The sequence below is a fragment of the Tasmannia lanceolata genome, unplaced genomic scaffold, assembly GCF_043159265.1.
Source record: "Tasmannia lanceolata isolate RefF3 unplaced genomic scaffold, GAP_Taslan_0.1 ptg000015l, whole genome shotgun sequence".
In the NCBI taxonomy this organism is placed as follows: Eukaryota; Viridiplantae; Streptophyta; class Magnoliopsida; order Canellales; family Winteraceae; genus Tasmannia; species Tasmannia lanceolata.
This window is the reverse complement of record NW_027518692.1, coordinates 49,610,947-49,633,882: the sequence shown is the minus strand read 5'-3', so window position 1 is coordinate 49,633,882 and position 22,936 is coordinate 49,610,947. Positions and strand designations below refer to the sequence as shown.

General features: G+C 38.9%; 1 protein-coding gene across 1 annotated transcript in view; it reads left to right on the top strand.

Annotated features, from left to right (window-relative positions):
* Nucleotides 1-22,669, top strand: part of ILA (ILITYHIA) — an 88,316-nt gene extending 65,647 nt beyond the window's left edge. Inside the window, exons 52-60 of the mRNA XM_077396641.1 lie at nucleotides 1,907-2,019; nucleotides 11,132-11,290; nucleotides 11,381-11,477; nucleotides 11,563-11,745; nucleotides 12,102-12,296; nucleotides 12,372-12,551; nucleotides 12,656-12,788; nucleotides 13,082-13,160; nucleotides 22,196-22,669. Of these exons, the coding sequence (XP_077252756.1) occupies nucleotides 1,907-2,019; nucleotides 11,132-11,290; nucleotides 11,381-11,477; nucleotides 11,563-11,745; nucleotides 12,102-12,296; nucleotides 12,372-12,551; nucleotides 12,656-12,788; nucleotides 13,082-13,160; nucleotides 22,196-22,238 (1,182 nt within the window). The 3' untranslated portion in view covers nucleotides 22,239-22,669. The remainder of the gene's footprint in view (nucleotides 1-1,906; nucleotides 2,020-11,131; nucleotides 11,291-11,380; nucleotides 11,478-11,562; nucleotides 11,746-12,101; nucleotides 12,297-12,371; nucleotides 12,552-12,655; nucleotides 12,789-13,081; nucleotides 13,161-22,195) is intronic.
* Nucleotides 22,670-22,936: the final 267 nt, after the last annotated feature.

Below are 22,936 nucleotides of genomic sequence, written 5' to 3'. Positions count from 1 at the left end.
AGCAATGAGATCCTTCAAATCCTGCCAATAATAACTTATAGACCATTGAGGCTCCTTATTAACATTGATCATTGATGGGGTGTAAAAACTCCAGCCTCTCACAGGCCGCCACCTGTCCCAGAGTAGGTGAGCTCCAGCCTCTCACAGGCCGCCACCTGTCCTGGAGTAGGTAAACTCCAGCTTCTCACAGGCCGCCACCTGTCCAGGACACCTGTCCTGGACACCTCACCAGGTTTTCTCCTATAAATAGGGGATCAAAGCTCAGACCAATGGGTAATGCAAAAAATTAAATAGGGGATCAAAGCTCAGACCAATGGGTAATGCAAAAAACCCTCTTCTCCACCCAAAACTCTTAGACTTCTCCCCTTCACTCCTGCTCATACTGACTTGAGTGTCGAAGGGCCTGTCCGGAGTAAAACCCGGGTTGGTCTTCTGACCTCGCTTGACTTGTGCAGGACTCAGCCCTCATAGCAGAACTCGCTTCTAGCCACTTCACTACTCGTTCACTCCGGTCCCCCCAGGACTCAGCTCCTTTGGCTATCCAGCTCAGCTCTTACGTCACTGCTGTACCTGTTACCGATTTTCGGTCTAACAATCATCTTAATTAAAACCTTATTGTCACCTGCAATCCAAATCTCAACGTAACTCAAGGTCCTAGAATTTCTAAAACCATCTAAAATACATCTCAATTCAGCCTGCAAGTTGGTACCAGCTTCATAAAAATGAGAAAAAGTAAAGATAAGCATAGTCATTTGATCTGTAAAGATACCTCCACCACCAGAAACGTCCGGATTGCTTTTTTGGCCCACCATCTGTGCTTAATTCTTTTCCAATCTCTTCGGTTTCAGACATGAAACTTTTAAAATTGCAGTCATAACCTTCTTTGGAGTAGTACCCAAGTCACCTAGATCCAACGACTCTCAATAGGAGCATTCTGAAGAGGGAGAAACAATACCTTTCAAAGCACCTTCCATACGCCGCTTATATCTGTCCTTCCAAATTTCCCACATGATAAAGGATGGAATAGCCTTCAGTAAGAAGCCAAATGTCGAATTTTTCCTCATTTTTTGACATCTCAAACCATTGAAGGAGCCTTGCGGTGATTAGTTAATTTTGAATGAGAGGGACATTTAACATATTAGCAAAATGACTCAATAGATCTCTTGCCAAATCGCTCTCAACAAACAAATGATGAAAGCCTTCTCACAACAGTTACATTTGGATGTAGTAGGAATAAACATATCCTTAATCCAACTGTCCAATAAACAAATGATTAAGGAATAAACAGATCCTTAATCCTACTGTCCACCAGTAGGAATAAGTAACTTACCTTCGTTGGCAAGTCCTTCCATATAAACTTTGGCTGGAATAATTATGTTGTTTGGCACATAATATGTTTATGCTATTAAGTAACTAAAAAACTTGACCGACAAGCATTTGGATGTTGTTCTACACCTTTTCTTGAAGTAATAACTAAAAGCTTGACTGGCAAGCAAACAGAAATGAGTCCAAATCTATTGAATCGCCTTAATGATATGAAATTATGGTTTTCAGTTGAAGTAGATATACAAACTAATTAAAAATAGAAATAAACATAAACATGTGGTTGGAACATTGCATATTTCTCTATTTCCGAGACCATGGGAACCTGTGTCACCCTATTCAGGGGAATATCGCCAAGACACTGACTGATATTGATATTTGGAACCTTGATCCGATCACACTATATACCAAAATTCTTGATTTATTGCTGCACCGTTTAATAGTTTTGATTGTTACATATATTCATGCTTCTGTAAATTCTGGCTTCTAGATGTTGTCTTCTGGCGTTACAGTTTTTATTTTAGTAAATTTATGGATATAATATCTCAACATTGTGAAGATAATCTCTCACTTGTACTTCCAGGGTCTAATAAGTGGGTCATCAGAATTAAGGGAGCAAGCAGCACAGGGTTTGGGTGAGTTAATTGAAGTGACTAGTGAGCAAGCCCTGAAGGAGTTTGTTGTTCCAATAACTGGGTATGCACTATAGTCTATAGATGCTTCTTTAGATGTGTATGGTGCTGTGATTTTGTTTGAGGGAATTTCGGCCGAAATTTCGGATTTCAGCCGGGACCAACACCGAAAGTACCTTGATTCGGCGTCAATCTGAAATTTTGGCCAAATTTATTTTCTTAAAATTTTCCTTGGATTTTCAAAATTTAGCCGAAATTACCGAAATTTCAGATAAAAATTCAGAAATTTCTGATTTTTTTATTTTATACAGAATTTCGGGCGAAATTTCGGCATTTCGGCTGTGGCCGAAACCGATACCGAAACTGAATTTTCAAACATTGGTGTCTTAATAGTGGGGTATATGCTCCATACTGCTTTGTTTTGCTGTCTCACATATAAGTGATCCAGGCACATGGTTACAAATTTTATCACACTTTATTATCAAATTAATTTACCCATCACAGACACTTATTGCATGCCAAAGTGGAAGTGTCTTAATAGTCGGGCTGAACCTCTATACTGCTTTGAATGACCATACTGCATGCGTTTCCTTAAGTAGCTATATCACACGTCTTGGTAGCTGAACGGTTAGCTATTGCATTGTGGATCTGATCATATTTTTTAGGTTTTGACCTTGTTTCTATGGTTTAGTCTGCTGGTTGACTGCGCAATTGCATTATGAGAATTTCTCTGTTACTGTTTTGGTTTCTGATTTGCTAAATCACTGTATAAGATTGCTACTCAATAGTGTTTAGTGGTGGATCTTCTCTGTGGTTGCAATCTCCTTAATGAAGTTGTACGGTGGATCTGTCCTGCAACCACCGAAAATATCCCTATAACACTACTTGACCATAGGAAAATCTTAGTGAAATCACTACAGCTAGTCTAATATAATAAGCATTTAACCCAAAAATTTATCAATCATATAAATCCCATAAGGACTAACTAATTACTTTTAACTCTCATACAAATGAAATCACAGTAATCATAGTGTATATTGCCTGTGAAGCTACTGCATGCATCTCTATCACGCTTGATTATTGGGTTTATACTCCTTGTTTTGATTAGAACTATGGAAAGAACACCATCTCTTCTTGAGGCATTTCTTTGAGTTCTTGATTTCCAAGCCAGATTCTAATTTCATCCTGCCGCTGCTGCACTAATCAGATTGGTATTAGAGCAAGTTCCTTTCTTGGAGATCGATCATGGCATCCCAACAGAAAGCTGCATTGCAAGAAGAAGCCGATGAAGGATATAGAGAGGAAGTAGTTGAATTGCAATGTCGGGTTTGATCCCTTATGCAGCAATTTTCACACCAATATTACTCATAGTCTCATAGCGGGAAAGATGTGAATGATAATGTAGAAATCCATTCTTGGACTTGGACTCCCCCTGCGTCTGGATACGTGAAACTTTGATGGCTCTAGCTTTGGAAATCCTGGCGCAGCTGGTGTAGGGGGTCGTCCTTAGAATTGACAAGAGGGAGGTTGTATGGGCTTTTGCGGGCCCATTAGGCACGTACTTTGTACCACGGAATGTGGCTATTAGCAAGAGGCAACCTAAATAATGTGGTTGTGTAATGTGGTTGCGGAATGGGATTCATTGAGGTGGCTCAACGGACTTCAAAAGCCACCATGAAGATTTGATAGGGTTTTCGATGAGATCTTTAATTGGGTGGGAGACTCCTTAGTGGTGTTTAGGCATGTACGTCGTTCCGCTAATGAGTTGGCGGATAGCCTTGCTAGAGCTGGAGTTCTTAAGGAATCTTTGGCACTTTTTGATTCTCTCCCTCATTAATCTGGCATTGTATTATGCTATGGTGTTGTTATTTCCCGTCTTTGTATTGATCACCTCGGTCTTCTAGTTTTCTTTTCAATAAAAGTCGGCTAACTCTTTCAAAAAAAATAAAAATGTAGAAATCCATTCTATGAGACCGCATCTTAACGATGAGATCGTTACCAAGGATTTGATTTTCGAGTGAAATCTGAAAATCAACGATGGGAGATCGTGTTGATGATTTGTATTCCTAAAATTTCTGGAGGATCATCAGCCAAAAAATTCATTGATTGGCTGGTTGTCATCGAAGATGTAATGGAATTTATAAAAGTTCCCGAACATATTAAGGTACCTAGTCGCTATGCGATTGAGAGGAAGAGGTTTAGCATGGTGGCATCAATTGAAGCTCATACAGGTTCACGAAGGAAAATGCTAGATCACCTCTTGGGAATTCATAAAGAAAAAATTGGGGGTTGGTTTTTAACATTCTGCTAATTGCTTTCCCGTCGTGAACTAGTTGAATCGGATGAACAATTGGTTACTTGGTATATTGGGGGATTGAGGCAACAATTTCAAGATACTTTGAATGTGTTAGATAACTTGTCTGTATTTGATTCATATATATATATATATATGAATGATATTAATCTTGAAAAGCAGTTCAATTAGGCTAGAAGCAGAATGGATCCTTCGCTAGATCGACTCCTTCAGTTAGTTCTCAAGGACCTCCTCCAACGATGATAACAAGATTATATATATATATATATATATATATATATATATATATATATATATATATATATATATATATATATGAATGATATTAATCTTGAAAAGCAGTTCAATTAGGCTAGAAGCAGAATGGATCCTTCGCTAGATCGACTCCTTCAGTTAGTTTTCAAGGAGGACCTCCTCCAACTATGATAACAAGAAGAAGTTACACCAAGAAGCATCCATACCCATACATGCTTCCATGGTTCAAGAAAGGCAATGGGGTAATGTTATGTAAACATTTTCTATTTTCTTTTTCCATTGGCAAAAGATATCGAGATTCGGTTTGGTGTGACGTGGTTGTTCTGGATGTATGCCATCTTTTCCTTGGTCTTCCTTGTCAATATGATCAAGGTGTGATTCATTTTGGTCGTCGAAATATGTTTTCTTCCACTAAATACAACATGAAAGTCTCTCTAGCCCCGTCGAAAGAAGTTGAGCTAAAACCAGAGAATGGAGTTATTACACTGCATTCGATGTCGAAATCTGATAATGCCATCAAAGAATCTGGAATTGTGCTTATTATCATCTCAAAACTATGTTTAGCCTCAATCAATAGTCAGAATATTCGACCGGCAAACTAGTGCACTGATCGACAACCTGGCCATCAATTGACATATTCATATATTGATGGTGTTTTGAAAGTTGCATGATCGACCGTTGAAGAATTCCAGATTTTTTTTTCTGATGTTTTACCCCTTAGAGTGCCTAGTCTCAAAGACATACAACGCCATATTGATTTGATTTGTAGTGACACTTTACCGAACCATTCACACTATTTAATGAACTCATAGGACTGCGAAGAATTTATGTTGGAATTTGAATGAACTGTTGGAAAGAGGATACACTAGAGAAAGCTCAAATCCATGCACTGTACTAGCCTTATTAACTCCATAGAAGAATGGTTCATTGTGAATGCATGTAGATAGCTGAGCAATTAAGAAGATAATGGTGAAATACCAGCTTCCAATACTTCGATTGTATGACATGTTATATCAACTAGTGTGAGACACTATTTTCTCTATGCTTTATCTGAAAAGTGGATACCATGACGTCCGCTCGAGACTGGGAGGCGGATGGAAGACGATTTTCAAGACTTAAGTTCTGTATGAGTAGTTAGTCTTGCCCTTTTGTCTTTCCAATGCACAAAGTACTTTCATTCAAGTCACGAACCAAGTTCTTAAGCCTTTCACTTGTAGATGTGGTGTTGTATACTTCGATGATATCTTGATTTATAGTGATGATCTATTTTTACATGTGTAGCACTTTAGAGAGATTCTTGTCACTTCACACAAGGAGCAACTCTATGCTCAAATGAAGAAGTATGACTTTTTGATTCCACAATCCCTCTTCTTAGGTTTCATTGTATCATGAGATGGCATGTAGTTGGATGAAACCAAGGTGAAAGCCATTGTAGATTGGTATTGGCACAAATCTGTGAAACGGATTGTATGAAGGGCCACACATTCATATGGACACCGGAAGTGGATTGTCGTTTCATGGAAATCAAAGCTCGCTTGGTGGCTGCCGTATTATTGGCCTTACCCAATTTCATCATGCTTTTAAATGGGATGACTTTGAAACTTGGCAACATTATTTAGTGCATGGGGACTTTGTTTTATACTCAGATCTTGCAGCTTTAAAGCATATTCATATCCAACAAAAGCTTAGTTTGAGGCATACAAAGTGGGTTGCTTATTTGCTAGAGTTCACTTTTATATTGAAGCAGACATTTGGAGTTGAAAACCATGTGGCTGATAAGCCGAGAGCTTCTTTTCTCAATACTATGCATGCGAAGGTACTTGGATTTGAAACTTTTTGTGATTTATGTGTCTGGGCCATATTTCAAAAAACTGAGCACGTAACTTCAGAGGTTAAAAAAGGAAAATGGCATGATTTCTTTCTTCAATAAGGTGCTCTTCAAAGGGAACAACTCTATCCCATTTAAAAAAAAAAAAATGGAAAAAAGAGAAAGGATCATGTGTATTTGCCGGAAAGCTCTCTTTGACTTGAGATCATTTTAAGAACTCCGTGGAGGACATTTTTGGGAGATATAAGATTATAAAACTTGTCTCCAAACCAAGGATTCAAAGAGGTAATGTGGTGGATCAATTTTCGAGATTGGCATCTTATGTAGCTTTCCTCAAGATGATAGATGCATTGCTTCTTTTTTTTTTTGGTCAAAGACCCAAAACCGGTAGATGATAGATGCATTTTGTAGCTTGACACAAGGCGATCGATGCATTGCATATTTTGTAGCTTGCCGCGATCCATAGCGTCGGATTGTGATCACAAATTCATCAGCTGCTTTTGGTGTTGTCTATGAAAACTACTTGGTATCACCTTATGTTTTAATAGTCCCTACCAACTACAAACCGATTGGCAAATGGAATTGGTGAATTGAAGACTTAACAACTTGCTCTGTAGCCTAGTTGGGAGCAATCCTAAAAAGTGGGATCATGCCTTATCTCGAGCTGCATTTGCATTCCAACTTTGCTTCAATAACTCGTGCAACTTTGCAAAGTTCCCCACTTGGGAGTAGGTTTGTTCAACATAGTATGAAATCTCTTTTGTTGTTCTCAAGGATAGAAAATCCTTAGTGATTGTCGGCCTTATCGAGTCAAGGTTTTTGCTTCCCACTTATCATTTGCTCGTGTTTGTTATTAAATAAACATATCAATCTCATAACTGTTGTCTCGGGTATAACATCAGAATCTCACTTGAAAAATGATTGGATCTTTATAACCAATTGTGATTAACTGAAGGTAAATACTCATGAATTGTATGTGCACAGACATGTTTATTTTGATAAACAACTCAAAATGAAGCACTCATACAACTGAAAGAGATGCTTCTGTAAGTGAGCTTTTAGCAACAGTGGCAAGAAAAGTGTGTGCAAGAGTGGGACAGATGAGAAAACTGGATATTTTATGCTTTGTTGTGTCTTGGATTCGAACAAGCCAGCAGTGGGAGCGCCACTTGAATTAGAAGATCCTTGCAAGTGGACTTGGTTGCATACGTGGTGCTCTTGGTGGGTACCATGCATATTCGATATGGTAGACGCAGCCCCAAATGAGGAATTCACATAACCAAAAGGTGTGGGCGGGTAGCTATTTTATGATTGGAAGCTCTTGGAATCATTGAAGTGGCACCCCATGTGGAAGATTTGTGCGACTATTTGTGGTGCACAGATGGTGCTCATGGTTTACTCTTTATGAGGTCATCTAGAGTTTATCTTCTCATTTGGCATGCACACATGTCTAAATAAGTTGTGGAACATGTGCATGCTCTATATTGGCCTGCCCACCGATGGAGATTTTAGTATCCATAAGAGGCATATTTGCCCATTAGGACAATTTAGGATTTTATTTCCATGTTATTTAATTTTTTGGATTTTATTTCCATATTTTAGGCCCATTTGTATTAGAGATTCGAGAACTTTTGATGAATTAATGAATTGAGAATACATTTCTCCCCTATTTCTCATTTGTCCCTTCTTCTTTCCCTCTTTCTCCTTTCTTCCTCTATTCCCCCTCCACTCTTCTCCTTCTCTTTTTCTCTTCCTTTTCTCTTCCTCTTCTTCCTCTCTTTTCCCTTCTGTCTCCTATTTCTCCTCCCTTGGGCCACATCAGTTTGGTATCAGAGCAAAGGATCCAAGACACGTAAGTTGTCCACAAGATTAAACCGCGGAAGATCCGATGATCAATCGAAAGGTAGTAGTCCCTATCCGTGTTTGCTACAGTTCACACATCAGCCGCAAGATCAACCACCTTGCCGCTCTGCAGCAACATCCTCCAAATCACCCACTAGTCCCTCATCTGACAACCCAAAACCCACTAAAACCCCTAGCCAAAGACCCTGCACAACTTATGTTCAGTCCCTTTTACGCCAGAAAATCAGTCCTTCCCAAAACCCTCTTCCTCCTCTCCCTTAACCCCAATAGATCTCCACCCTCACCATCTTGCACCACCCTCACAACCTTCCTTATTCTAAAACCCTAACAGCCAAGTCCAACAATAAAAGCACCTCTTCCCACCTTGAAACCCTAACCCAAATACCTAACCCACAACCCTTCTTCTTTAATCTTGAAACCAGCCTCCAAAAACCTCATCTTGACCCCCCCTTTTCAGCCTCCAAAGCTTAGATTGCACACCCAATAGCACCGCCCCACTCCTCTTCCCAAATCCTAGCCTCTAGCCACCCTTTTCTTTCTCCACCCAACATCGCCCCTAACATATCCACCTTCATCATCATCACACTCCGCCCTACCACACCGCATTGTCGACGCGCATCACCAGAGCTGGAGCCACGGACCACCGCCCATTTGGCCACCCATCGGATCCCTTACAAAGTAGCAGTTTTTTTAATATATACCAAATGAGGTAACTTACTTTAAGAGGCAGCTTCCCTTGGGCACCTGTCATTAAAAGGATAGCAGAAAAGGCCTAGCAAGTTTCTGCACTAAAAATAAGATAGCTCCTCTTTCCCCTTGCCACCCGTTAGATAAAGTGGTAACCCCACCCTACTATCCTCTTGTAAACCCCCCCCCCCCCCCCCCCCAAAAAAAAAAAAATTTTTTTTTTAGATCTTGTGGTTCATAGTACGTGACCCACACGAAAAACAAAAGAAGAAAAAGAAAAGGAAAAACAAAGATTTTTCTCTTCTCTCTTCACTCTCTCTCCTCTCTCCTTTTCATTTTCTCTTCACTCGGGCCATTTCTGCTCGAAATTTGGCCTCCCTGTCAACATGAGAGTTGATCAAGACAACTTGAAGAGTCTATCCAACCCACTCTCCACAGCTAGCAGCTAGTACAACTACTACTTCATCTGACCTTTCTCATCCGTAGATTTTGTCTGACCGCCAATCCAGACCATCCGGAAGTCCAATTTGAGATCCGTGAAAGGCATTGTTCCTTTCGACATCACTGATAGATTTGACGGCTGATTTCCACAGATTCCATCTGGGGGTCATGTGACATTGATTCGCCCCACAATGACTACACCAGGGGTTGCATATTTCTATGGTTTTGATTGCTATTGCTGTCCATATGGAGGTTTCGATGATGAGTGTCTACAATGGATCAAGGCTCTTGATGCATACCATAAGTACTATGGTTATGATCATCAAATGACCATTCGTCGAGTCGAGGATACAATATGCAGGGATGCCAAGGTGAAATGGAAACACTTCTTGCGAGAGCGCAGTGACTTAGGCATGCCATGTTATAGTCGATGGCAAGATGTTCGTGATGAGTTCATGAAGGTCTATGCTCGAAAGGCTTATTATCGATATCATCAGTGGCAAAGGCAAGTCCAACCCCGAGGAGCCTAGAAACAACGCACTCAAGCTACTTTAGATCAGAACTCATACATGATAGCTGATATTAAAGTAACCTTGAATCGCATTAACAAGCATCTTAGGCTTAAGGCTCCTAGGGAGGTCACGACTCACGACTACCAGGAATTCTTGCTTAGCCCACTTGTCTCCTTCTTCCACTATTGATGAGACTACCTCTAAAGAAGGGGAGGGAGGTACCATGATCGATATTTCCGACTCACACGACATGCCAGATGCAGATGATGCTAGTGATGGGCCGGACGTTCTTAGTGATGAGGCTGACACTGATGATCCACTTGCGGAGCGTACTGGGTCTGAGCCTATTGCAGAGATTACCGATATAGAGTCCATGATGAGCATTGTGCCTGAGGATGCAGGTGATGCCTTGACACATATAGATCCATGTGAGGAGCATGAGGATACCGATGTTGCTAATGGTCCCACTGTTACTGAGGAGATATTGGGCGATATTATTCATGTGGATATGGTATTGCCTAGGGTGTTACACCTAGCACGAGAAAGATCACTTGTATGTTTTAGCCGATGATTGGACTGATGCGATTGCTATTTCTCCATTCCGCCACACTTTTTGGGATGGATTGCTTATGATGACCTCTATTAGGTGGATGGATGACATTGACGGCCTTCTACTTCTACTGCTGGAGTAGGTCATGTACATATTTGATCCCGGTGGACTAGAACTCGAGGCGGGTTCTTTTCAATAAGGGGAGAATGATGCAGATTGTAGGACCCCATTTATGGCATATTTGCCCATTAGGAGACTTTAGGAATTTATTTCCGTGTTATTTAGTTTTTAGGATTTTATTTCCATGTTTTAGTTTTTAGGACTTATTTTTCATGTTTTTTTATTTCTTGGTTATTTTGATTGCCTATATAAGGACCTCATGTATTAAGAGATTAGAGAATTTTTGATGAATTAATGAATACATTTCTCCCCTATTTCTCTTCTTTCCCTTCTCCTTCGTTCACATTTCTCCCCTATTTCTCTTCTTTCCCTTCTCCTTCCTCCCCTCTTTCTCCTTTCTTCCCCTCTTCCTGCTCTCCCTTCTCTCCCTCTCTTCTTTCTTCTTTCTTCTCTTCCTCTTCTTCCTCTCCTCTCCCCTCTTTCTCCTGTTTCTCCTCCCAAGGGCCACATCACCCACTCAAACTAGATGTATACATATGATTTAGTATGTCCATGTTCTATGAAAGATGATTGTGGCCTTACTGACTGTCATGATGTTGATTACAGGCCTCTCATTCGGATCATAGGTGATCGGTTCCCTTGGCAGGTGAAAGGTGCCATCCTTTCCACTTTGTGCATCATCATTAGCAAGGGAGGGATTGCATTGAAGCCTTTCCTTCCACAGCTTCAGACTACATTTATCAAATGCCTTCAGGATAATGCAAGGTCGTTGACATCTCCATTTTTATTTTTTTGCTCCTTTTACCTAGCTTACATGCTATTTTTTACAAAACTTATTAAATACTTTAATTGCAGGCCGGTTCGTTCAAGTTCTGCCCTTGCACTGGGAAAACTTAGCGCCCTCAGTACTCGGGTTGACCCTTTAGTGAGCGACCTACTGTCCACACTGCAGGTAATCATTTTTCTTTTCTATCATATCGTGCCCTAAATTTAAAGGACAATTCATGTATTGCTTGTGAAACTGTGTGATGATTCAGGGATCAGATGGTGGGGTCCGGGAGGCTGTGCTGACTGCTCTTAAAGGTGTTCTAAAGTATGCTGGGAAAAGTGTCAGCAGTAATGTTCGATCTCGTGTGTACACTGTCCTCAAGGATCTAATACAGCTTGATGATGATGACGTTCGGAATTCTGCTGCAAGAGTATTAGGCACCTTATCACAGGTCTGATAGAGAAACTGAAATTGTAAAAGTTTTTTTTTTAGTTTAAATTTGTAGATAAAAATAATTACATTTTTATTTCAAAATTTTTGCCAAAATTACCAACGAAATTTTGGAAAATGAGTAAATTTGTGAAAAAAATCATTTTCCCCAAATTTTGGCCAAAATTACCGGGCTCCTCAGGTTCTTGGGATTTCGGTTTCGGTCCCAACCGAAATCTGAAATTTCGGTATTTCAGCCAAAATTTAAAACCATGATTAAGACTTAAGAGTACAATTTCTTGTTTACACACATACAGATATACTTGTGGTGCATTCTCATTCATCATTGCTTATTATTCCATTAACCTCTTGTCACAGTACATGGAAGATACTGAGCTCTATGACCTTCTACAAACGCTGTCAAATTTGGCTTCAACTCCAACGTGGTCTGTGAGGCATGGCTCCATCCTTTCATTCTCATCCATGTTTATGCACAACCCATCCATGGTTTGCTTGTCTCCTGTGTTCCCTTCAGTTATTGATTGCCTTAAAGCTGCCTTGAAAGATGATAAGGTATGATAAGCCACACTCATTTGCATATCATGGTTTTTCATTTGACTGATTGTTCCAATAACTTTGTCAAAACAGTTCCCTATCCGTGAAACTGCAACTAAGGCGTTGGGAAGGTTTCTAGTTTATCAAGTTAAAAATGAAGCATTGAACATGAATGCTGAGCTGGAACTTCTTCCATTTTTATCGGCAGCTTTGCAAGATGACTCCAGTGAAGTCAGAAGAAGAGCATTGTCTGGCTTAAAAGCAGTTGTAAAGGTGCATGGTTATATATATATATACACTCCTCATTTTGGAACCTATTTACTTTTGCATCTTGATTGCTAGCTGAGATTTGAGATTATCCTTTTCTTAAACGACAGACAAATCCTTTGGCTGTTGCGGCTTATCTTCCTAGTTTGGGCCCAGTACTTGCAGAGTGTTTGAAGGATAGTAACACCCCTGTGCGCCTTGCCGCAGAACGATGTGTTCTGCACGTCTTCCAATTGACGAAAGGTATTTCATTTTCCTATTTTATTTCCATGTTTCTGTACCATTATTTACCTGTGTAGACCAAATTTGTTGAATATTTGGACTCATCAATGATGGTTTTGAGCAAGGAGGGTCGCCATGCTTGTCATCTTGGTTCAAGTATCGGAGGCCCTGTAATTTTTCTTTCATAAGTTTTTTCTGCCGTCTCCAAGAAAAGTATCAGAGGGCCATAAGTCTGTCACCAACATTTCCCAATTTGTAAAAATAGAAAGAAAGAGAACTTGCTGACTATGGTTATGTTGAAAATCTCCTAATAGGTGCCGAAAATGTTCAAGCTGCACAAAAGTTTATAACCGGCTTGGATGCAAGGCGGTTATCAAAGCTTCCTGAACACAGGTAAATCAGTAAATTCATTATTGGGTTTGTTAAATTTGTTGGCCTAGCAATGTTGTCGATTTCCTACAAGTGCACATTCATGTGTATTGCATGTGAAACTACAAATGTACAATAATTTAATTTTGGATTTTTTTTTTTAATGGTAAGATTTTGGAATGCTTGTTCGTACCAGTTCTCCAAAATATTTTAAAATGTTTATTGTAATAATTAAAAATGGAAACTACTATGCTAATAGTTCAATTTGCTAAATATTACTTTTCAGTACTATAATGTGGAGCTGCAAAATAATTTGGAAGTTAAGCAGTGTAGCTTAGAAAATATAGTTGAACATTCTCACTATCTGGAGGGGTGCTTGATGCTGTGAACAATATTTTGGAATGGAACTTCATGTTCACACTTTAAAGGTAAACTGGTCAATGGCGTTACCTTCCAAGGGCTTCTAAAAGTAAATCCAGAAAGGAAACCCAAAAAATGTAGCCTTGGTTAATCTGATCTCATTGCAGCTGGTTTTTCCAAATACTGCCCCTCTATTGGGATTTCGAGAATAGAATGTTAGATCTTGGTTTGTTGCACTCTTCAGCCTTTAACAATCTTAGTTAAATGTTTTGCAAGGGTTGGGGTGTGCAGCTTCAAACCCTCTTTTCAATTCTTTTCTAGCCATTTTGTAGCCATTATGTCCGGTTTTTCTTTGGGAAGACCCCAAACTTTTTTGAGGAAGTGGTGGTAGAATCTTATGCAGAGGTTGAAATATTCTTTGGTGGGGAATTTTTAACAAATGGAGGCGAATATTGGTGTTTTTAGAGATTGACTATTAAGGAAGCTCGTGGGTACCATATCAACAAAATGTCACAGGACCACAATTATTATTTGCATTTATAATGAAGCAGGAGTGCTTACTTTATGGCTTGAGGAAACATGGTAGGTGATGGATCCTGATGCTTCTTTATAATTGGCTTCAAGCTTCTGTCTAACTGAAGAAGATGCAATTACAACCTAGTATGAATTTCTCGCTCCAACTCTGTCAATCAATTGATGTGGCATCCAGAAAAGACCTGGTGATAAACTCGCATATGCATGGCAAACCTTGGAGTAAACATCTATGAAAGTGAGCCCATCTTCAATGGTGGAAACACATGCAAATTGCAGGAAGGGTGCATAAGATATTAAAGGAAATCCAAATGCTGAGATGATGTCATCTGTTTCTCACAGAGACTTGGAGTTGAGAGGGGAGGAAAGACAGATTACCTCGACATTTAGAATTCCCGCAGCCAGTACTTTTCACGCTTCTTGAATCAACCAAGGAAATTTGAACTTAAATGTAAGTTTTAGTTATGCAGTTGATTCTCCTGCTATGGTTAAGAATCTGATTTCTGGTTCTTGAAAAGGAAATCAGATGATTCTGTCAGTTTTCAGGAATTTTGCGCTGCCAATCAATGAATATCATCAATATTACTGCGGCTATCTAGGAATTGTGATTAGCAAATGTTGAAGGGGTTGCTGAGGTTTTAAATTTTAGTTTCAGTTTTCAGTTTTGGTTTCGGTCGCCACGAAAATGGAGACGTTTTAGTTTCGGTTGGAAATTTCGATGGAAATCCTATAAATTCACGAAAATATATAGGAAAATATGCAAATTATAATTCATACCACATTTCACATGCAATTTATATGATTATTTATATATAATGCACATGTAATTTATATAATTATTTATACATAATACATACACCATAGTTCACATGAAATCCATATAAATATAATTATGTAACACATACTAATATTGTGTACCTCTAATATACTTGCGGTTTTGGTTTCGGTATGTGTTCCGGTGGTGATGGAAATAGAAACATTTTGGTAGTTTTGCGTTGGTTTTGGTGGAAATATAAAACCATAATACTAACAATTTATTAGCATTTATCACAAGATAGTGATGATTTGGGGAAGAATTGCATGCTTTCTGGTAGAGCTCCAAACACTATACAGAAAGATGAACCCTTCCATAATAGTACCTGATGAAAATAGTAGTCACAGGAAACAACCATGTAGATTTGTAATCAAATTTAGGCTTCAGTTATGCAGTTGATTCTCCTTCTATGGTGAAGAATATGATTTCTGATTCTTGAAAAGGAAATCAGATGATTCTTTCAGTTTTCAGAGATTTTCCAGTACCAATCAATGAATATCAGCAATATTACAGAGACTGTCCAGGAATTGTGACTAACTAATACCAAGAGACTAAGGCTCGAAGGGTGTAATTAGTGAAGGCTCCAACACTATCTGTATCAAACAGAAAACCTTAAAATTTTCCTATAATAATTTCAGAGTACAGATGCTATCTGCGAAAGATTGGATGAGTTGGACAGCCTGGAACCAGATGTGGAAGAAGTGATTTGAAATTTTAGAGAAAAATGGAGTCTACCAAAGAGGGGCATCTGTAGACACCCCCATTTTGCTCCGCTTTAATCAACAAAGAAGTTAGTGTTTTTCTATCGATTTTTCAGTGTTTTCCATTCCTATGTCAGTTTCTTATATTATCTCGATCTTTTCGGTCAGTTCCACCGCGTTTTCCATCTTTTCCAGCAAAGTGTTGAGAAAGAGTGTTCATGAGGCTCCAAATGAGAGGAGTTTGTACGAATTTCGTGGCCTTACAATTGTGATTTGGGATGAACAACTGAGCCAACATAATTTTCGATTAGAAAAAGCTCAAATTTCAAAAGAGTTTTGGTCTTGTTTGGACCCACCAATAATAAATTCAGAAAATTATTCTAGAAGGGTTCGATCACTCAGTGAAAAGGATCTTTGGGTGCTATCTTCATATTTTCGTATCTCATCAAAGGGATGGTCAGGATTATCAAATGGAAATTATTTTAGGTTACAACATTCCGCAAAGAGGTTCAGGAGATGGACGGTGTGGATAATCTTGTGGCCCGAGGTGCACATCCAATTGAAGTAATTTAGGTGCATGTCAAATTTACACTATGGTACATCAAATGGACAATTTGGATCACTCCATGGAGATAACTTGGAGATGGAGTCTAATTTACGGTGTGGCCTAATAAAGGAATGGTTTGGATCATGATGGCTTGCATCATCTATGGTTATAAATTAGGCATAGCCAATTTATATTGGAGCCAATATGTGAATGGTTCGAGTTATCTTACAGAAATGATCGGCACCCAATTAACAATATGGCCGTTTAAATGAATTGTTTTAAGGGGCGCAATTTGTTTGCACCGCAGCCGCATCCAATGGTCATGGATATAATATGGGGGATGTCCCATTTACACGGTAGCCCATCGTTTGGATGGAGTAGATCAGCCCATGGAATTGATTTCAAGGGGGCACAACCCATTTATGGGGAGCCTACCAAATGAACAGTTTAGATTATTCTATGGGAAATATTGTGGGCATGATTTTGCATTATGGTTCGACTAGTGCGCGTTTTGGATGGTCTAGTGGATTTTTTTATATTATTAGTGGGCCCACTATTTGAAGAACCGATTGTCAATGTGCAACCAACAGGTTTTCGCTAGTGGTGGATCACTATGCGTCCCAATTGTGTAGGCCCCACCCATATTTTTCTATTGCCTTTATAGATGGGACCCATGTTTTAAAAAAAATCAAAAAATCTGTTCCAATACATATGGTTTGGCTGGTGTTGGGAAAAATTTGTGAAAACTACACACATGGGACCCACTTGGGTTATCTCTTACCATTACTCAAAAGGACTCTAAAAAGGTATGTACGGTTGAATTTTCCATATTTTATAAGAAGGCATGTTATGTTGAGAAAAGTAATGTCTCTCTTTCCTTGCATGGGGCCCCACACGGTTTTTAGAGGAGGGTCAAATTTTTTCTAAAAGGCTACATGGTTTTCACTCTCTGGAAAGGAATACTCTCTCGTCTCCCACCTCTATTGCTACGTACAGTAGCACTCCCCTACTATCTCATCTCTTCACCGAAACCTCCCATCTCATTTACTGAGAGTCTGAAATAATTTGGAGGGTTTCCCTAGGCGGCTATTCCACAATCCGTCAACCCGCTGGCCGTGCACTTCTATCTCTCTCTTGGAGGTGTTCAAGCGCTTACTTCCTTATCTCTCGCTGGGCCGAATCAGCTCCAAACCAAGTAGAATTGAGATTCTTCATCAAAGTCTGCTGGGGCAAAGTCTTAGGTGAATGAGGGCAAAGTCCCAGCAGAGTCGCCAAACTGTGGGACCCGATCCCGCGAGGGGGGAATGACGCGAGGCGTCACGCTCTCTCTTGGTCTCTCGTATCCACGCGAATATAACATTAGTCTAAGGGACAACCTGCATTAGTCTAAGGGACAACTTGCACTTAGATAGGCTCATATAGCATCTTAGACGAAGTCTAAGGGACAACCTGCATTTGTCTAGATGACAACTTGCACGTTTGTTTGCACCCTATGGCTTGGTTGCTGCCTGCTTGGTTGGGTAATTAAAATCAATAATAAAAAGCACACGCCATTCGCGTGGGTACGAGAGACCAAGAGAGAGCGTGACGCCTCGCGTCATTCCCCCCTCGCGGGATCGGGTCCCACAGTTTGGCGACTCTGCTGGGACTTTGCCCTCATTCACCTAAGACTTTGCCCTAGCAGACTTTGATGAAGAATCTCAATTCTACTTGGTTTGGAGCTGATTCGGCCCAGCGAGAGATAAGGAAGTAAGCGCTTGAACACCTCCAAGAGAGAGATAGAAGTGCACGGCCAGCGAGTTGACGGATTGTGGAATAGCCGCCTAGGGAAACCCTCCAAATTATTTCAGACTCTCAGTAAATGAGATGGGAGGTTTCGGTGAAGAGATGAGATAGTAGGGGAGTGCTACTGTACGTAGCAATAGAGGTGGGAGACGAGAGAGTATTCCTTCCCAGAGAGTGAAAACCATGTAGCGTTTTAGAAAAAATTTGACCCTCTAAAAACTGTGTGGGGCCCCATGCAAGGAAAGAGAGACATTACTTTTCTCAACATAACATGCCTTCTTATAAAATATAGAAAATTCAACCGTACATACCTTTTGAGTAATGGTAAGAGATAACCCAAGTGGGTCCCATGTGTGTAGTTTTCACAAATTTTTCCCAACACCAGCCGAACCATATGTATTGGAACAGATTTTTTGATTTTTTTTAAAACATGGGTCCCATCTATAAAGACAATAGAAAAATATGGGTGGGGCCTACACAATTGGGACGCATAGTGATCCACCACTAGCCAAAACCTGTTGGTTGCACATTGACAATCGGTTCTTCAAATAGTGGGCCCACTAATAATATAAAAAATCCACTAGACCATCCAAAACGCGCACTAGTCGAACCATAATGCAAAATCATGCCCACAATATTTCCCATAGAATAATCTAAACTGTTCATTTGGTAAGCTCCCCATAAATGGGTTGTGCCCCCTTGAAATCAATTCCATGGGCTGATCTACTCCATCCAAACGATGGGCTACCGTGTAAATGGGCCATCCCCCATATTATGTCCATGACCATTGGATGCGGCTGCGGTGCAAACAAATTGCGCCCCTTAAAACAATTCATTTAAACGGCCATATTGTTAATTGGGTGCTGATCATTTCTGTAAGATAACTCGAACCATTCACCTATTGGCCTCAATATAAATTGGCTATGCCTAATTTATAACCATAGATGATGCAAGCCATCATGATCCAAACCATTCCTTTATTAGGCCACACCGTAAATTAGACTCCATCTCCAAGTTATCTCCATGGAGTGATCCAAATTGTCCATTTGATGTACCATAGTGTAAATTTGACATGCCCCTAAATTACTTCAATTGGATGTGCACCTCGGGCCACAAGATTATCCACATTGTCCATCTCCTGAACCTTTTTGCGGAATGTTATAACCTAAAATAATTTTCATTTGATAATCCTGACCATCCCTTTGATGAGATACGAAAATATGAAGATAGCACCCAAAGATCCTTTTCACTGAGTGATCGAACCCTTCTAGAATAATTTTCAGAATTTATTGTTGGTGGGTCCAAACAAGACCAAAACTCCTTTGAAATTTGAGCTTTTTCTAATCGAAAATTATGTTGGCTCAATTGTTCATCCCAAATCACAATTGTAAGACCACGAAATTCGTACAAACTCCTCTCATTTGGAGCCTCATGAACACTCTTTCTCAACACTTTGCTGGAAAAGATGGAAAACGCGGTGGAACTGACCGAAAAGATCGAGATAATATAAGAAACTGACTTGGGAATGGAAAACACTGAAAAATCGATAGAAAAATACTAACTTCTTTGTTGATTAAAGCGGAGCAAAATGGGGGTGTCTACAGATGCCCCTCTTTGGTAGAGATGACGTAGTCATTGAATATCAAAGCAAAAGTGACAACATCATTTTGCGCAGCGTTTTGCCAAAAACGGACTCCCTAGACAAAATGCAACCTAAATGCAAATGCATTTAACCTTACATAATGCAACACCCTAAATGAAGTCCTAGAATTGAACATTTATCAAAAATCATTTACTCTAAACACGATGACTTGGTGGTTCAGAATAATGGGGAAATGAATCCAATCTGATTGCAAAAATCGTGCAATTGAGAACAAAAGATGATTATGAAGCGGCGCCGTTTCGAACTGGCAATGAAGGAATGAGATACTATTTTCAAACGGATTTTCAGAGGGAAAGGAATACCGTTTTTGAACGGTTTCAAAGGAAATGAGACGCCATTTTCAAATGGTCTTAGAGAGAATAACAGATGACTTTCGAAAGATTTTTAAAGAAAACGAAGCATCACGGGCTTAGATAAAATGTGATACCACGTTTGTATGGATCCCAAAGAGGAATAAGAGACCCTTTTTGAATTGACTCAGAAAGGATGAGATACCGTATTTGTACGTTTCCCAAGGAACATGAGATACCATATTTGTATGGATCCTAAAGAGGAATAAGAGACCCTTTTTGAATGGACTCAGAAAGGATGAGATACCGTATTTGTACGATTCCCAAGGAACATGAGATACCATATTTGTATGAATCCTAAAGTGGAATAAGAGACCATTTTTGAATGGACTCAGAGAGAAATAAATACCATATTTTTATGGATTCCAAGGAAATGAGACATCACATTTGTGTGATGCTCAAAGAGAATAAGAGACCATTTTGGAATGGACTCAGAGAGAATGAAATACCGTATTTTTTCGGATTCCAAGGAAATGAGACATCACATTTGTATGATGCTCAAAGAGAATAAGAGACCATTTTTTAATGGACTCAAAAAGAATGAAATACCGTATTTTTACGGATTCTAAGGAAATGAGACATCACATTTGTATGATGCTCAAAGAGAATAAGAGACCATTTTGGAATGGACTCAGAGAGAATGAAATACCGTATTTTTACGGATTCCAAGGAAATGAGACATCACATTTGTATGATGTTGAAGGAGAATAAGACACCATTTTTTAATATGAACAATCTAATGTAGGAAATACAGATATAGAAAATGACCTAGAAGAAATAAAAATTATAGTCTCGTTAACTGGACATTGTGAAATCTGTGATGGGATATTGTTTTTTTGTCTCTACACTGATGAAAAGTTCCCCTTGAAGGAGTTGGAAATGCCTGAAATTAACAGGGCTGTCAATTCTGATGGGGATTAGAAATCTCAGGCAAAACCTACTCTTTTAGGTTTTTTCTCATTGTTTGTTTCAGAGGGAAACCCTTATGCCTGCACTTGTACTATATCTCTTGATTTTTTTTTTGTGACGTGTCAAATGGTTTTTTAATGTTTAAATAGGGGAAACTTTTTTGAAAGATTACCAAGCCAAATCAAACCTTTACTGGGTGGCTTGTAATTCTATAAAATTTGTGTATCAGACGTGAATCAAACCTCTTAATGGTTTTAATCTTAGCTGTTTGCAATTCCCTAGCGACCAAGTGAATTAGGTAACTTAGGTTTGTGTATTGCTCTTGCATACTGAGTACAATCCCATGGATCTTATGACTTATCACAAAAGCACTTTATTTGCTGACTCACGGAATATAGCTGGAATGAAACCTGTAAGACAGCCAAAGTCAGAATCTTTGTAAATCCATCTAATAGTTGTGACTTTTCATTGAAATTATGGGAACATTCTCCCTTAATTTTAATTCTGTGAAAGGAAGAAAAATCATAGTTTAGATTGGTGAGAAGCATTGTGGTATCTCCATTTTTTCCTTGAAAATATTTAAGATGTCAAATTCTTTCAAAATGTTATAGCATCTTTATAGAAATTCTAAAACGATACATATTCTGAGTGCTAAACAGGTAAGTTGAGAAACTACAACATCATATGAATTTAGAAAATCGAAGGTTAGTTTATTGAAGAACATTATAAGAAATCTTAATAACGTTCATTGCGAAAACTAAATAAATCGATAAAGAAACGAAATTTCCAAATATTTATGGAAACAAATAGGATTGGACTTCATGTGAATATGAATAAGCATTGTTTTGGGCAATAATGGTGAAAACTGAAACAGTACCGGCTCTAGGGAAGAGTGTATCACTTAGTGTCCAACTTGTGAAGTTAATGTTATTTGGTCAAGCTAAAAAACTTTTCAGTAGTATTGCAACCCTTCCTCTTGAAATCGTAAATTTGGATGTCATCAAAATCCGAAGTATATTTTTTTTATTGAGAATTCAGTCGAACTTCTATTCTTCAATGCAATAATTTTAGCCTTTTCTGAATTGTGTTACATGGATCATAGTCACTTTTTATTGAGAACTTAGACCAACTTCATTCTTCAATGTCATAATTTCAGCCTTTTCTGTAAATGGATGGATGGGTAAATCTGAGCTTTTAAATCTGCCTATGACCATTGTTTAGAGCACTGTTTAATTGATGTACGTATGAGAATTAAAAGTGTAGGAAAGCCTATACACAGCTATGGGAATGCGTATTCCTAATAGGCAGCTCATCTTTTTCTTATTCAAGCATTTGTTGGATGTATGCATGCCATTTGGGTTAATGGTTTCTAAGCCTTTGTTTGGATATTCAAATGCAGTGATGAGAGCGAAGGCAGTGAAAACGAAATGGGAAATAACTGATTCGCCTTGTATTCTTTGCCTTCATTTTATCGGGAGATCACACATCACAACAGATTTTGGAGAGTTCAAGGTCATTGTAGATTTTCCTTTCACTTTCTTAGAATGATTCAATACAAAAAGGTACTTTCAGAATGTGGGAAGAACTGCGAGAGATTGGTTGGAAACCTTAGGGGTTTTTTCTGTTGTTTTATTTACTTATTTAACTAAGGCTTTTTGTAATTTGGTGTTATGCATATTATTTCATAACATCACATGTCTGAGGTTTTTCTTTTTCCTATTTTTGTATAGAGCTTTTGTCTGATGAAGGGATGAGAAAAGAAGAAACAGAAATAGATTAAGCACCATTGCTTATTGTATCGTTTGTATTTATCGATGTTACAATCATTTTTGGATCTGAAATTATAGTAAAGTTGGAAATGCTTTAGATTTCATTTCTCGGACTTGGGATCGTTGATGTCCTAGTAGAGATATTTTTTATTCTGTTCTATTTTATTTTATTTTTCCCTCTCTAAATTTTTGCTGAAGGAAATAGAGCCACTTGAAGTTCTTCTAGCATCTCTCTCAAGCTTCTTCGTTAGAGTTTTTTCCCTCCTTTACTTGAAGCTGTATGGATAACTGTTTCTAATTTGGAAAATTAAAATACCTTTGGCTTTCCACACGGTATGAAGAGGGTCTCATTTCCCTCATCAAGCCTCATA